The sequence below is a fragment of the Brassica rapa genome, chromosome A10, assembly GCF_000309985.2.
Source record: "Brassica rapa cultivar Chiifu-401-42 chromosome A10, CAAS_Brap_v3.01, whole genome shotgun sequence".
Lineage (NCBI taxonomy): Eukaryota > Viridiplantae > Streptophyta > Magnoliopsida > Brassicales > Brassicaceae > Brassica > Brassica rapa.
In genome coordinates, this window is record NC_024804.2 from 2,021,432 (window position 1) to 2,036,028 (window position 14,597).

At 41.1% G+C, this 14,597-nt stretch overlaps 2 protein-coding genes and 1 long non-coding RNA gene across 4 annotated transcripts; 2 read left to right on the top strand and 1 right to left on the bottom strand.

Moving 5' to 3' along the window:
* Positions 1 to 1,653: 1,653 nt before the first annotated feature.
* On the top strand, positions 1,654 to 3,319 carry LOC103844153 (peroxidase 3). The gene is made up of 4 exons (XM_009120924.3): positions 1,654 to 1,939; positions 2,043 to 2,231; positions 2,312 to 2,474; positions 2,737 to 3,319. The coding sequence occupies exons 1-4, from the start codon at positions 1,727 to 1,729 to the stop codon at positions 3,150 to 3,152; spliced, it is 981 nt and encodes a 326-aa protein (XP_009119172.1). The 5' UTR covers positions 1,654 to 1,726; the 3' UTR covers positions 3,153 to 3,319.
* An 8-nt stretch (positions 3,320 to 3,327) lies between these two features.
* On the bottom strand, positions 3,328 to 12,372 carry LOC103844154 (traB domain-containing protein). Its single transcript, XM_009120926.2, has 9 exons — positions 11,978 to 12,372; positions 4,913 to 4,960; positions 4,773 to 4,832; positions 4,534 to 4,629; positions 4,313 to 4,417; positions 4,067 to 4,177; positions 3,854 to 3,945; positions 3,631 to 3,742; positions 3,328 to 3,557 (listed from the first exon to the last, which is right to left on the bottom strand). Exons 1-9 carry the CDS (start codon positions 12,317 to 12,319, stop codon positions 3,465 to 3,467), a joined length of 1,059 nt encoding a protein of 352 aa, XP_009119174.1. The 5' UTR covers positions 12,320 to 12,372; the 3' UTR covers positions 3,328 to 3,464.
* A 277-nt stretch (positions 12,373 to 12,649) lies between these two features.
* Positions 12,650 to 14,001, top strand: LOC103844152. 2 transcript variants are annotated; one of them, XR_628268.3, is made up of 4 exons: positions 12,653 to 13,048; positions 13,139 to 13,339; positions 13,603 to 13,701; positions 13,779 to 14,001. It is a non-coding gene; the product is annotated as an uncharacterized LOC103844152 (long non-coding RNA). The 2 variants fall into 2 exon arrangements; XR_628267.3 differs by having other exon boundaries at positions 12,650 to 13,339.
* The last annotated feature ends 596 nt before the right edge of the window (positions 14,002 to 14,597 follow it).

Below are 14,597 nucleotides of genomic sequence, written 5' to 3' on the forward strand. Positions count from 1 at the left end.
TACTTACGAAAGTGTCCCATATCTTTCGATATTTACAAAAACTGCACAAGAGTTTTTGATACTGATAAAACTACGCTTGGTCCTTTTTTTTTGCCAACAACTACGCTTGTCTATTTGAGAAGATGCCAACGTTTGACTGACTTCGAGAAAAAAAATGGCGTAATAATTAGACGAAAAGCCCTCCTTGAGCAGGTAAAGCTTTTATTTATTTTAAGGCCATCGTCTGTTTCTTTATAATTTAATTCTATATTGAAGTTGTGTGAAATTCTAGTTTGCTCTCCAATTCTCCTTGTAATACAATGTTTCGAAATTGATTCTCTTGTGACAAAGAAAGATAGGTTGAAGATGTAAGCGACGATAATTTAGGACAAAACATAAACGCCAAAATAAGAATATACGTGGTAAAGTTGGAATACATGTACAACTATGGTGTTATGTTCTATTATCATATGATATATTCGCATATAAAATCGATATCGTTACCAAATCCCTTAATTAATCTTATATACTATTACCTTAAATATAATTATAATAAAAATATCGATATTAATCGTGGAATGCTCTCTTGCCCGTTACTAGTTTGTTCGTTGCGGTTCTCTTAGTTGTACTAGGGATAAGGTCGAGTACTGTAATTTTGCCATAAAGAAAGATCAGTGGTATCAAAACGAATTGTTCATTAGTGAAACATCTGGATGTATTGATAACAACAAAACTATATATTCAAATTTTCATTTGTCAAAAAGAATTATATATTCAAATTCACGATTAAATTGGTCTTATTTTGGTCAATAATCTTAAACTTTGTCTATAATCTCAATAATATATAAACTTTTTGTTATTGTTGATTATGACATGCAGTATAAGGCTCAATACAATCAATTAAGTTTGGCTCTGAGTTTACATGTTACTTACAACTTACTATAGCTCCATTATGACCAAACATTCACCTTCTTTACATATAGCTCATCTAATCCTTATTTTATTACTATAAATAGTTAGTAGATTGTTTGAACTTCGGCGTTTTAAAATATACTCAGTGAAAAATATATTAAATTTGTTCACGAATAAAAATTTTGAAATAAGAAAAAGGAGTAATACATTCAGATTTCCTAAACGAGACCAAAGTGTTATTAAAACACATCACCGTATGCCATTTTAATACAGTTTATTTATATTATATAATAAATAGATAAGTACTGTGTCAAATTTTAATTACAAATATATAGAAAAAAAGCAAAACCCCCCAAAAAATCATGCAAACACACAAAATAATAGTAGTTTTTTTTGGTTTTGACAAACATATTAGTAGTACTTAATAGTACAGACAATTTTTCAAAAATATATATTCGAATAATTTCTAAGAACTTATATGAAAATTGGAGCGAAACATAAAATCTACTCAATAGTAAGTGCAAAGGTATTTTATATTGAGACATTTTATAGTTATATTTATGCATTTGAAACTTTCAAATTTATTGTGGATGGCGCTGATTCCGCTGATTATGAGTCCGAAAATAAAAATAAAGGACAACTCATAAGAGCACATGTTAGTTAGCTTAGTTGGACCCAGGCACACTAACAAACATGCAAAATGTTCTATTTTTTTTTTTTTTTGTAACACTCATGCAAAATGGTCTATATAAGCTATATTTTTAACGTCTCAGTAGACCACAGAGTGAACATATTCCTCCAAAAGAAACAGTCTCAGAAAACAACAAATATAAAGATGAGGTGCTTGACAACTGTTGCTCTTTCACTCTCTCTGTTTCTTGTGGGACTGGTCGGACCAATCCAAGCTCAATTGCAAATGAACTTCTACGCCAATACTTGTCCTAACGCCGAGAAGATCGTTCAAGATTTTGTTTCAAACCACATTTCTAATGCTCCTTCTCTTGCTGCTGCTCTCTTGAGAATGCATTTCCACGATTGTTTTGTTCGGGTAAACTAATTTTTCATCTGTTTCAAAAAAAAAAAAAACTAATTTTTCATCTTTTTTATAGAACATTCTAAATGGCTACTGAATTAATGACGGACATATATAGGGTTGTGATGGCTCAGTGCTTATAAACTCGACGTCAGGAAACGCGGAGAAAGACGCAGCTCCTAACTTAACGGTTAGAGGATTTGGCTTCATTGAGGCAATCAAAGCTGTGCTTGAAGCTCAATGTCCTGGAATAGTCTCTTGCGCTGATATTATCGCTCTAGCATCTCGAGACGCCATTGTTTTCACCGTAAGCATTATATATTCACATACCATTATTGTAAATTACAAATTTTAGTATCTCTCTTCATAAATTTTGGTACGTTGTAGGGAGGACCAAACTGGAGTGTTCCGACCGGAAGAAGAGATGGGAGGATATCGAACGCATCAGAGGCATTAGCCAACATTCCTCCTCCGACCAGTAACTTCACCAATCTTCAGACACTCTTTGCAAACCAAGGACTTGATCTTAAAGACCTTGTCTTACTCTCCGGTATGGCCCAAACCCACATATATATCACACGCTGCTAAAAATATAGCGAAGAATGTTTCAAAAGCAAATATTTTCTCCATGTAAAAATAAATTAAAATTATAAACGCAATTTCTTCTTGATTTTCTCTCCATGTTTTCGCTTTCATTTATTTATAATGTCTTATAGTTTATAACTCTAGTAAAACATTTTGACGTACCTTTTTTCACGATAAAAAATTACGTTTCAAGATTTTTATTAGAAAATGTGTGGTGTTTGTAACAGGGGCTCACACTATTGGTGTATCTCATTGCTCGTCTTTCACAAACCGTCTCTACAATTTCACGGGTCGTGGAGACCAAGATCCTGCCTTAGACAGCGAATACGCAGCAAATCTCAAGTCTAGGAAATGTCCTAGTCTCAAGGATAACACGACTATCGTGGAGATGGATCCAGGGAGCCGTAAGACGTTTGATCTAAGTTATTACCAGCTCCTTCTCAAGCGTAGAGGTCTGTTTCAATCAGACTCTGCTCTCACCACCAACCCCACAACGCTTTCAAATATAAACCAGATCTTGAAGGGTTCGGTGGCAGGTTTCTTCTCTGAGTTTGCCAAGTCGATGGAGAAAATGGGTCGGATAAATGTCAAGACTGGGTCATCAGGAGTGGTTAGAAAGCAATGTTCCGTTGCAAATAGTTAAAGGGGTAATAATTTTGAGTATGTGGGAGTTTGGGGGTATTTGTGAAAAATAATAAGGATGATGCTGTGTGTATGGATTTGGTTATAGACTTGGTCAATAAAGAGATGTTCTTGTCTTGTAGGAATCATGACATTTTAGTTGGTTCGAGTACATTGCCATTTCATTTATCAAAGCCTTCAGAAAAAAAAACTTTATTAAATTCTCATGAAAAGGTTTCATCAACTGACATAACAAGTGAACAGAGAAAAAGAAGAAAAACTCGACCCCATCTCTTTCACCTTCTTCTTGTAAGACGAATGACCGAAACAATAGCTATCCCTGCAAATGAGCAAATCCAATTGCCACTAATGATACTATCCTCTTTACTGTAAAGACTGACTCCGGTATCTCCATTAGATCTTTAATCTGCAAATTCCATGAAATTATAAAATAAACCAAATCCAAGAATGCTTTAGTTCAGAGATTGTCAACAACAAACCGATATAGGTTGCTTCCAGTTCTTCTTGATTCCATCAATATGCGAGCTGCCAACAACTGCCACAACTGAACTGCGCTCACTTGCAACACTCAGTAAAGCATATGACATGTACCTGAAATTTTCATTTATATTGCCACCACCAATCATCATCAACCTTCTCTATATTTGCCAGTACCAACATTACTATTTCAGTTTATATAGAGAGGGATTGAGGAACACTAACTGGTCACGCTCATGCACAAATGTATCCATGACAGATGGATAATCCTTGCTCATTTGTGTGGTTGTATCCAACGAGTCCATTTCTTCCAGTTCCTTCATCCAAATTTATCATAGAAAAAGACATCAAAAATTAAGAAATACTTGGATATGATGAAGGAACAAAAATTAAAATATATTTGTAGAATTGGAACAAAAATTATAAAGTAAGACTAACCTTTCCGTCCACTTGAGCGCTCGGCAAAAAGAAAGCTACAAACAGCGTGAAGAATATACACTTTACCTTGAGCCATAGAGGCATCTTTGCCCATGTTCTTTTAAACGTGATCTGCTCATAAAAAAAAAGGTGAAATCTAATGAATATAAACTAGAACCATGCTAGAGACAATGCAGCAACTCCATGTTGTAAGATGCATTACATGTATTAAAAAGAATACATTGAAACTGTGGACGAACATATAACCTCTTGATGACGATCGCCGAGAACCACCTTGCCGCCATATTTAAGGGCCTCTTCATATGCCACACGAAACTCATCACCATAAACATCCACATCCTTAATGGAAATCTAAAAGAGGGACAGGGAAAAAGTAAAAATAAAAAATAAAAAAATAAAAGAGGGACATGATGTAAATTATTGGTTCAGAAAGTTCCGTAAAAAATATCTTGATGAAGGAAACCTGCCTTTGCAAGAATCAACTCAATAAATATTTCAACCATGTTCTCTCTCTGCCTCCAATTTTTTATCATGTCTGACATGGTTGGAGTTGGAGTTGGAGTCTAGAGAAACAAAATATATGTCAGAATAATGAAAAGGGTTAGAAGAGAGTCGTGTATCAGTAAATGAATCTCTGATATATCATCAACAACAAATAGGCATGGACAGCAACAAAACCTATCATCGCAATTTGTGAAAAACGAACCTTCACAGTCTGAGATTGGAGAGCAGACATTCGACGACAACACAACTCCAGGAAGACAACCTATTAATCATCAGTCACGTGGTTAGACCAAAAGATATCAAACTTAAGTTCTCAGTGAACATATGTAACGAGAGACGAACCTCTGGTTTCAATATACTGATTATTGCTTGAACTTGTCTACAAGATTCCTGTAACAAAATAATTGCAACGATTATCCAACTATGAATGATTGAATGCTAGTCTATCAAAGTCTAATCAAACAACAAAGAGCTAACTAAGCTTGAAGGTCAGCAAGACTTCTAACCCATCAAAAAAAAAAAACTCCAAAACTGTATCTTTTGTTAACTTAGAAATTTACAAGAAATATCATATATATGTATTCACTTATGGACTGAAGAAACGGTCCGCAGCTTGGGAGGGTTACTTTTGTAATCCAAGAATAGAGCATGAAAAAGCTCTCAGGCACGATCTTTTAGAATGGTTATTACCCATGTTGACTCTTATCGTCTTTCCCTTCTACCCGACGGTTTCTTTCCGGTTTTGGCAACAGATCTACTGTAACTGGTTCACCTTTTTAGAATTTTCCCAATTTGGGAATTAACCGCTGGTTGCAAGAAAACTCTGGTCTTAAACCCACCGGGTTCTTCCCCCGACCCAGGTTGGAGGGACCGTCTCCGCCGCACCAGCCCACCGGAATTGTCGCCGAAGCAGCTAAGATGATGCATCAAGGAGTCTCCATTGTTTACGCCATGTTAGTACACTTCTTGAAGCTGGAAACAGAGGTTGTTTAAAACCCTCTTCTTTGACCGGTGGTTACTGGCTAGCTCATCCCTAAAACCTTTCACCGGAAGAGCTTCACCAGGACAAGAAACCACCTAATTCTCTATATCAGCTCCTCTGTACCTTTCACTTCACCTTACAAACTTCACAAGACGACTGTCTCCGCCAGGCTCCGTGACTTACTTCCCAAGCCCTACCCATTTGAGACTTACTTGCCCCTCCTGATGCAACGAAGGATTTCCTCCGCCGAGAAGGGGAAATCTATAGCTTTGGAGCACTTCCCCGCTCCACGGAAAGCTAGGGTTAAAGTCATGGAACCTGATATTTCTGTCCTCAAATAGAAACACTCTCTCACCCTCATTGGTAGGGTTACAAATTCGTCTGCCCAAAAGGTCTGGTCGTTAATACCATTCTTTACTGAACATTGGAAGGCAGACATTCCTCCAATTGGTTCCGACCTTGGTTTGGGCATGTTCCAGTTTCAATTTGAGCTTGAATCAGACCTACTCACGGTACTGGAGAAGCAACCGTATCACTACGCTCGTTGGATGATTATCCTACAAAGATGGGAACCCACATTCTCTCCTGACTTCCCATCTATGATTCCCTTCTGGATCAAAATCCATGGAATCCCGATTCACTTATGGACTGAAGAAACGGTCCGCAGCTTGGGAGATGATATATGAACATATAAAACCGCAGAGATCACCTCAACATCCATTCGTATGAGAGTCCATGTTAATGGAAGGCTTTCTCTCATTAAAGAATCTGTCATAGAGTACCCAAATGGAGATGAGGTAATTTCTACTCTGGTCTATGAGAGACTTGAAAGGCATTGCTCCCAATGTGGTAAGTTGGATCATGAGCTTAGAGATGGTTTGGAAGCAAAGGCTCAGAAGAAAGATCTGAAAGCCCAAAAGAGCAAGGATGCTCCGGTCGCTGAGCCTGCTAGTCGAGCTCAAGAGCGTGCTCACCCCTCTGACTGAGGTTTTAACCAACCTTCTCGTCATGAGGCGCTTACTCGCCCGGGCCAAAGCAGGAGCTCAAACCGTTACCCTGCTCACACAACGTATGGTGGGTCTTTCAACAGAAACAAACAACACGAACCCCATCACAGAGATAGGGACCATCACAGACAAGCATGGCAACCGAGAGGAACCAACGCGAAGGACTCCTTCCCTCAAGATCAGGACACACGTAGACATCCTAATAAGGATGATTCTCGAAGTAGCTTAGATGACTTTAGTGGGGATTCCCACTTACACCGATCACTGAAGTCCCGCCAACAGAGCGACCGAATGAGCTTGGAGAAGGAAAGATACTCCTCTGCTAAGTATAGAACTCCTCTCCAAAAGACTCACTCTACTTCTCGGAACAGAGCTCAACCTCCAGCAAGGGAGGGTTCCCCTTCTGGAGTGTGATACCTCAATACCCAAAGAGGCAGTTGAAGCTGCAATGGGAGAGATAAGGGGGGGGGGGTAATGACGCAGTATACAAGCTGTGCTGACCCGACTGAGAGTGCAGCACGCAAAGAAAGACTAAGGCAAGCTGAGGCACAAGGCCAAGTTGAAGAGTCTGCGGTGCAGATGGTTAAAGCTTCAATAGCGCGGGAAAACGCAGAAGCTGAGAGTTTGGCTGCAGTAGGAGTGAATTCACAAGAACGCATCCCGACCATTTCGAGATTGGGCCCTGTGAATGTAGAGCTTATGCGGGAACCTAACGATGCTCAAACAGGGGAGAACCAGGATGCGAGAATCCCGGTCGTAGATAGACTTGTACATACTACTGGAGATGTTACTACTGCAGAGAATCCTCTGACCACTGAAGAAGCAGGAGGAAAGAAGAGGAAACCTGGAAGGCCAGCTGGCCGTAGAAAGGTTGCCTCGAGTCCCAGACTTGCTCCGGGTTCCTGCTCTCGCAAGAGAAAAGCCCAGGACAAACCCCCTACAGGGCGCAACAAAGCAACATGAGATGGAGTTAGACCGAGAAAGGTTTCAAAGACAAGCAAGACCAGAGCTCCAAGGAGAGATACCCCGTCTTCTTCAGATAACGTCCCCTTAGCAAAGCTGCTACCACCGTCTGTTAGGCGAAGGATGGATTTTCGGGCACCATCCAACCCCGTTCCTTAGCAATAGCAAGTTGGAACTGTCAGGGGTTGGGGAATCCCCAGACAGTTCGTAGATTAGGAGAGATATCAAAGAAGTTTGCCCGGATATCATCTTCATAGTGGAATAAAAAAACCCCAACAATGTAGTGCTCAAAAAGCTAGAGCACTTGCGATATGACAACCACCACTTAGTCTCCCCAACGGGTCATGGGGCTGGTGGTCTCGGCCTCTTCTGGAAGCAGGGTCTAAACCTTCAAATATTGGAGTCTATTGCAAATGTAATCGACACGAGCATTGAATTTGAAGGAAAACAATTTTATGCTTCGTTTGTCCATGCAAGTACGGATAGGAATCAGATAAACTTATTATGGATCGTTTGATTACAAAGACACTCACCCGTGAAGAACCTTGGTTTATCACCGGAGATTTCAACGATCTTCTGTGTACTGATGAAAAGGAGGGTGGACCTGATCGTCCGGAAGGTTCCTTTACTGACTTTCGCACTTTCTTCTCGGAAGGCGATCTGTTTGACCTCCAGCACTCAGGAGATCCGCTGTCATGGAGAGGGACACGAGGCTGAATGCTTCCCCACTGCTAAATGCCAATATCTGGAAGCCGACCTAACCTCAGATCATAAACCGCTCCTCACATTTTTTGATAATGGGGCTAAAAGGCGCAGGGGACTATTCAGATACGACCGCCGATTGTGTAAAAATGAAGAAGCAAAGAAGGTGATTGCAGAAGCGTGGAATGGTACCGCTAATGCATCGGTCAGTGGAAAACTCTCCTTTACAAGGAGTGCTATTTCAGCATGGGACAGAACTCAGGACAGGAACAGCCAGGATTTGATTGATCAGAGAAAGCGTGACCTCGATGCAGTCCTGGCAAGCCTGCTTAATGATATTGCGCTGATTCAGGATATCTCGGCTAAACTGAATGCGGCTTACCTAGCTGAAGAAGAGTTTTGGAAACAGCGTAGCCGACTACTCTGGCTGAAACTCAGAGACCGTAATACATGATATTTCCATGCCATCACAAGGACCAGGAGGAAGGCAAATGCATTCTCGGTCTTAGAGAAGGAGGATGGACAAATGGTTCATCGAGAAGATGAGATAGTCGAGGCGATTGGCTCCTATTTTTAGAGTTTGTTTATATCCCTCCCAAGGGAAAGAGAAGACACAGTTCGACAGGCTCTCCGGCCTGTGGTGACAGATGAAGATAACATCAGACTCACAGCTATTCCATCTGCGGAGGAGATCCGAGAGGCAACCTTCTCGATCAATGCTGAGAAAGCACCGAGACCGGATGGCTTCTCGGCGGGATTCTTTCACACGCACTGGGAGAAAGTCAGACCGGATATCGTACGAGAGGTGCAGGGTTTCTTCGATGGAGAGCCACTGCCTGAGAACATAAATAACACTCACATCCGCCTCATCCCAAAGATTACAAACCCGCAAAAAGTCTCGGACTATCGGCCCATCGCTTTGTGTAATGTCTATTACAAGATCTATTCAAAGCTCTTCACCCGACGACTCCAGCCCCTAATGGATAAGCTCATATCCGAGAACCAGTCGGCCTTTGTTCTGGGCCGAGCCATTGTAGATAATGTCTTAATTACTCATGAGGTGCTAGCACTACCTCAAGACATCAAAGGCGGAACAGAGGTGTGCTATGGCAGTCAAGACCGACATGAGCAAGGCTTACGACCGGCTTGAATGAGAATTTATCTCGCTAGTTATGCTTCGGTTAGGATTCCACCAAAAGCTTGTTGACTGCGTAATGCAGTGTATCTCGTCTGTTACATACTCCTTCCTCATTAACGGCTTGCCTAGAGGAAAGGTAGTACCGAGTAGAGGAATTTGTCAAGGTGACTCTCTCTCTCTCCCTACCTATTTATAATGTGTAGTGAGGTTCTCTCGAGATTATGTAATAAAGCGCAAGAAAGTGGCTCTCGCAAGGGGCTGCGGGTGGCACGATCAAGTCCTAGGATAAACCATCTACTCTTTGCGGATGATACGATGTTCTTCCTTGAAGCTAGCAAGGAAAAGTGCACAGCACTCACGGGCATTCTGAACAGTTATGAATCAGCCTCGAGACAGGCGATCAACAAAGAAAAATCCTCCATCACCTTTGCTCAAAAAACCCTTCCGACGCTAAAAAAACTGATGAAAAATGAGCTTCAAATCCAAAAGAAAGGAGGTACCGACAAGTATCTAGGATTGCCCGAACAATTCGGACGGAAAAAGCGTGATCTGTTTGCCTCAGCGGTTGACCGGGTAAAGCAAAAATCCCAAAGTTGGTCGAACAAGTTCCTCTCATCAGCCGGGAAACTGGTTATGATTAAAAGTGTTCTAACAGCTGTTTCCACATTCTCCATGACATGTTTTGAGTTACCGATCTCGCTATGCAAACGCCTACAATCAGCTGTTACGAGATACTGGTGGGATAGTAACGAGAGCTCTTGGAAGATGGCTTGGGTCGCTTGGGACTCGATGTCAAAGCCAAAAGCCGTGGGGGGATTGGGTCTTCGCGATTTACAAAGTTACAATGTAGTCTTGCTTGCCAAGATAGGTTGGAGACTGCTTCAAAACCCCAACTGTCTACTTGGACGAGTACTCTTTGGAAAGTATTGTCCCAATAACAACATGCTGCTCGCTACGGAACCTTCATCCATGTCGCACAGCTGGCGAAGTATCCTACTAGGAAGGGATCTCCTACTGAAGAACTTTAGGTTGCTAGTAGGCAATGGACAATCCATTAAGGTGTGGCAAGACCCTTGGTTAAACACCATCAGCTAAGAGAGGCCTATGGGACCGGTGCATGAAAACTCCCTAGAGCTTAGGGTGTCGGACCTGATGCATGCTGAATCATGCGACTGGGACCTACGGAAAATTCAACTCTATCTTCCAGAGTATGAAGAGAAGATCCAGGGAATTAAGCCGAAACAAACCGGGGCTCCGAACAAGCTTATTTGGCTGGGAACAAAATCAGGGGAATATTCAACAAAATCGGGATACTATACCGCTGTTGACAGAGCTGAAGACAGAGATGGACTTTGGAACGGTACTGATATTAACTGGAAGAAGAACGTCTGGAAGCTTGAGTGTGCACCGAAGATTAAGCTCTTCTCTTGGAAGATGCTCAAGGGAGCTCTCCCGGTTGGAGAACGACTAAATCAAAGACACGTACCGGTGGACCCGCTTTGTAAGAGATGTGGTGACTATGAATCTATTACTCATCTGTTTTTCCAATGTAGTTACGCGAGAAAGGTGTGGAGTCTCGCACCATTCGTATCAGAAGTGGAGTGCAGCGTAATGGTAGATTTAGCAGCCAGCTGGGGTTCATTGTGCGCAAGACCATGGCTTCCCCCTGCGGGAGTCACCTCAGACGCGCTTGCCCCCTGGATCCTCTGGAACTTGTGGAAGGCACGTAACAAACTTGTCTTTGAAGGTCGTTCGGATTCCTCTGAAGATACGTTTATCGATTTCGATATCTCTAGCAAAAGAGTGGTGCTCAAATCAGAAGAAAGAACCCTCTGCCCCTTCCAAACTGGTGAGGAACCCGCCCCAAGAACTGTTACCCGCTGGTACGGTAGTTATCAGATCGGATGCAGCATGGAGACTTCAAGGAACGGCAGCGGGCTTAGGATGGGTGGTCCATTCTCCTAATGGGATACGACATTTCAAGAAACGAGTAAACCTTGTGTCGTCAGCTCTATTGGCTGAAGGACTAGCGCTGTTGGAAGCTGTCCGGACGGGAGTAGAAGAGGAACAGAGGAACATGAGCTTCGGGTCAGACTCTGCACTGGTGATCAAGGCTGTTAATTCTGGGACGTGTGTACCGGAGCTTTATGCAGTGGTTTCAGACATTCAATCTTTGTATCTCTGTTCGAATTTGTCTCTTTTGTTTGGATCCCTCGAGAGAGGAATGGCCAAGCCGATATGTTAGCAAAATCTGCTTTGATTGCAGATGGAACCCCGGTGGTTGATGGAGTTAATACTCCCAACTAACTCTTTAAGTTTTTTAATGAAATATGTGTTACAAAAAAAAATGTATTCAATTTTTGTTAGGACAGCTTTACTAAAGAGAATTAATGTAACGTAATATAATATGGATGTTACCTAGAGCCTAGAGGATGTACGGAACTTACAACCCTAAAGTCTAAGAAATCTATTATGATTATATATTCGATTTTCATTGGGAGGATCTGCTTTACTAAAGAGAATTAATGAAACATAACATAGTATGTATGTACTCCAATGTACTGAACGGACCTTAGAGCCCATAACCTTCTAATCATTTGTTTTTAAAAGAATACCTTTGATGTATGATCAGTCCCGATGAGATACACATCGCAAGATCCATTATTCCCTATGGACTCGCACGTTAAGATCACAAGGCTTTTCGTCAGATCCCCGGGGAGGTCCACTCTCCTCGTCTCCGGTGAACACTCGCCAACATCCGCTCCATTTCCGCCGCTAACCACGAAATCAGAGACTTTGTTTCCTTCTTCCTCCTCCACAGCCTTGTCGAGCAGTTCCGCCTTCTCCACATTCATTATGCTGTCGCTTAACGACATATCGCCTGTAGGCTTGGAGTCTTCCATGTGATCTAAGTCCTCACCAGAGTAAACCTCCGAAGGAGATTGCGTCGGCTCCATCGACAACGAGAAGGTGATGGCAGATTTGTAATTTTGAGGATAGAGAATGAGATCAAGAAGTGGTTACTTATTTCATCGAAACAAAGGCAAATCTAATTATATAAAGTAGAGATTCTCTTCTTCTGGGATGAGCCACATCATCAATTCGTTGAACATGAGTGCGCCACGTGTTCTACTTCACCGATCCGCTCCGTTTCATTAAGTCTTTTGTGTACATTTTTTTGGGCTTCTCTTTTATTAATATAGAAGACTTAAAAACTATTTTCAAATTGGGCCCACAACTTATTAGGTTATCTTCGTTCTCGATGTCTGGAACACCTCTGTAACCGTTTCAGTTTCATCAAACATTGTTTTTCTCGCCAGAACTTTGTAACTGAAGAAGTTGATTTCAGCCTTAACTTCCATCAATAAATTATTAGAGATTAACGATGGAATTCATTGGCATCAAACCATGAATTTTTCATCCTTCTAGCTTCCCTCAAGTCTTAACTATTTTCATACACTATTTATATGGAGCTGAAGAGGACGGCTATGTGCATCAAATCGTCACTGTCTTCTATTATACCTAAGAACCTGCAAGCAGGTTACAACATGGCGAATCCTCAACTGCCTCTTTCTGAGTTGGCTGGTCGGTACAAGGAAACCGGATCCGTCTCCTGATCAGTTTATGGGAAGCAAGGAATGTGGGGGAGAGCTGACGGGGATTGACATATTTTGGCTGATGAGAAGGTATGTTATCTACACTATATCTGTTCTTTCACAAACTCAGTAATGAAAAACTGAAAATAATGTGTGACTGTGTTTTATTGGGATGTGGAGTCTAATCTGATCCAGGGATCTATGAGCTGAGAGGAGTAATCAGTACTTCAAGCTCACCACATCACCGCCTCTATTAGATTCACGCAACATACCACCATGGTCTATATTGCAGAAACCATTAATCCATTACCAACGGAGGTCTTCATGTTCCATGATTAGGATGAGATGGTGGTACTAGCAACACAGACACATACTTACCAGGTCAGGTACCTTGATATTGGTTGGGTTAAATGCATTGGTTTGACGATGGAATGTTTTACTTACACACGGTTTCACCCCATATTGATCGGATTAAATGGATTGGTTTGACGATGTGAATGTTTTACTTAATCCTGGTTTCATATTACATATTGTTGGTGAAGTTTTACTATAAACAGTGGATTTCATGATTTTTTATGATTTCTAAAATAATAACACTGAACCAATCTTCAGGGACCTGACTGTTTGTGTAAGTGTGTTGACAGGATCGCAATGCGCAACTCTACTTCACGAGAAATTGGTGGCCTCAGGTGTTGAGCCCAAGGTGGTCGTCGCTACCAACGTGAATCCTAAGCTGGTTGGAGGTATTGGTTTTCCATGACTAACTTTAATCAACTTTAGAACTTGCTACCTAAAGTTTGAGTTTTTGATTTCCTGACAGGTTGTGTCTTCCTAAACGAGTGAGTGGCGCTGGCCAGAACGTTTTTGAAGCTTAAAATCTAAACTCTCCAACCTTATCTTTTAACCAAAATTCTTTCTCCTGCTTAAAATTTTTGATTGAAACAAGAAATTTTCCCAAGATGTCTCAACTTCCCAAGTTCAAAGGTGTAATAATTTAAAGTTACTGGACATACTGTTATTGAAGTTGTTTTCTTGGTTTTCTATTTTCTAGGCTTGGTCACTGAGAAACCTTTCGGCCCTTACTTAACTTTAAAAAAAAACATGTACTGAAGATTATCATCTATTAGTTATTCCAAAGACAAAAACATGCAGGTCCAATAAAAGTAAAAATCAAAAGTCTACCTTCTTAGCTAAGAAACTAGATATCACGTGTGATAGCAAAATCAAAATCGGAGCTACCAAATATATTAGTACGAAAACAAACTTCTGATTCCTTTTTGACCAAGCAAATAATAATGTTCTAAACGTTCTAACCTCGATCCTTTCATCAACATTAAAAAGTTACACAATGCATTTAGTAAGTACTTATAGTTAAATGTGATGGTGATCACAGTGAAATACATTAGGTCCACATAGGAGGTGCGTGGTCCTTGATGGATCCCCTAGCAGAATGTGTGCTTGATCGACATATTGGATGGGTTTCTGTTTATGAACACAACATGGTTGGGTTGACTAGAAGTCGAGTCACTGTGGTAGATCTTGCTGTGGGAGGAGTTTCCTAAGATTTTTTTAACAAAATTCTCCAGCTTTTTGCAATGTTTTAAATGAGCAAGTGCGTTCATCTGTTGGGTTTATTAAC

What these genes read in the sequence shown, in the direction of transcription:
- LOC103844154 (XM_009120926.2), bottom strand. Translation starts at nt 12,319, where the DNA reads ATGGAGCCGACGCAATCTCCTTCGGAGGTTTACTCTGGTGAGGACTTA. An exon ending in GGACTGATCATACATCAAAG is followed by an intron (nt 4,961 to 11,977) that starts GTATTCTTTTAA and finishes ATTTTGTTACAG; the next exon opens with GAATCTTGTAGACAAGTTCA. An exon ending in TCAGTATATTGAAACCAGAG is followed by an intron (nt 4,833 to 4,912) that starts GTTCGTCTCTCG and finishes GATGATTAATAG; the next exon opens with GTTGTCTTCCTGGAGTTGTG.
- LOC103844153 (XM_009120924.3), top strand. Translation starts at nt 1,727, where the DNA reads ATGAGGTGCTTGACAACTGTTGCTCTTTCACTCTCTCTGTTTCTTGTG. An exon ending in GAGACGCCATTGTTTTCACC is followed by an intron (nt 2,232 to 2,311) that starts GTAAGCATTATA and finishes GGTACGTTGTAG; the next exon opens with GGAGGACCAAACTGGAGTGT. An exon ending in AGACCTTGTCTTACTCTCCG is followed by an intron (nt 2,475 to 2,736) that starts GTATGGCCCAAA and finishes TGTTTGTAACAG; the next exon opens with GGGCTCACACTATTGGTGTA.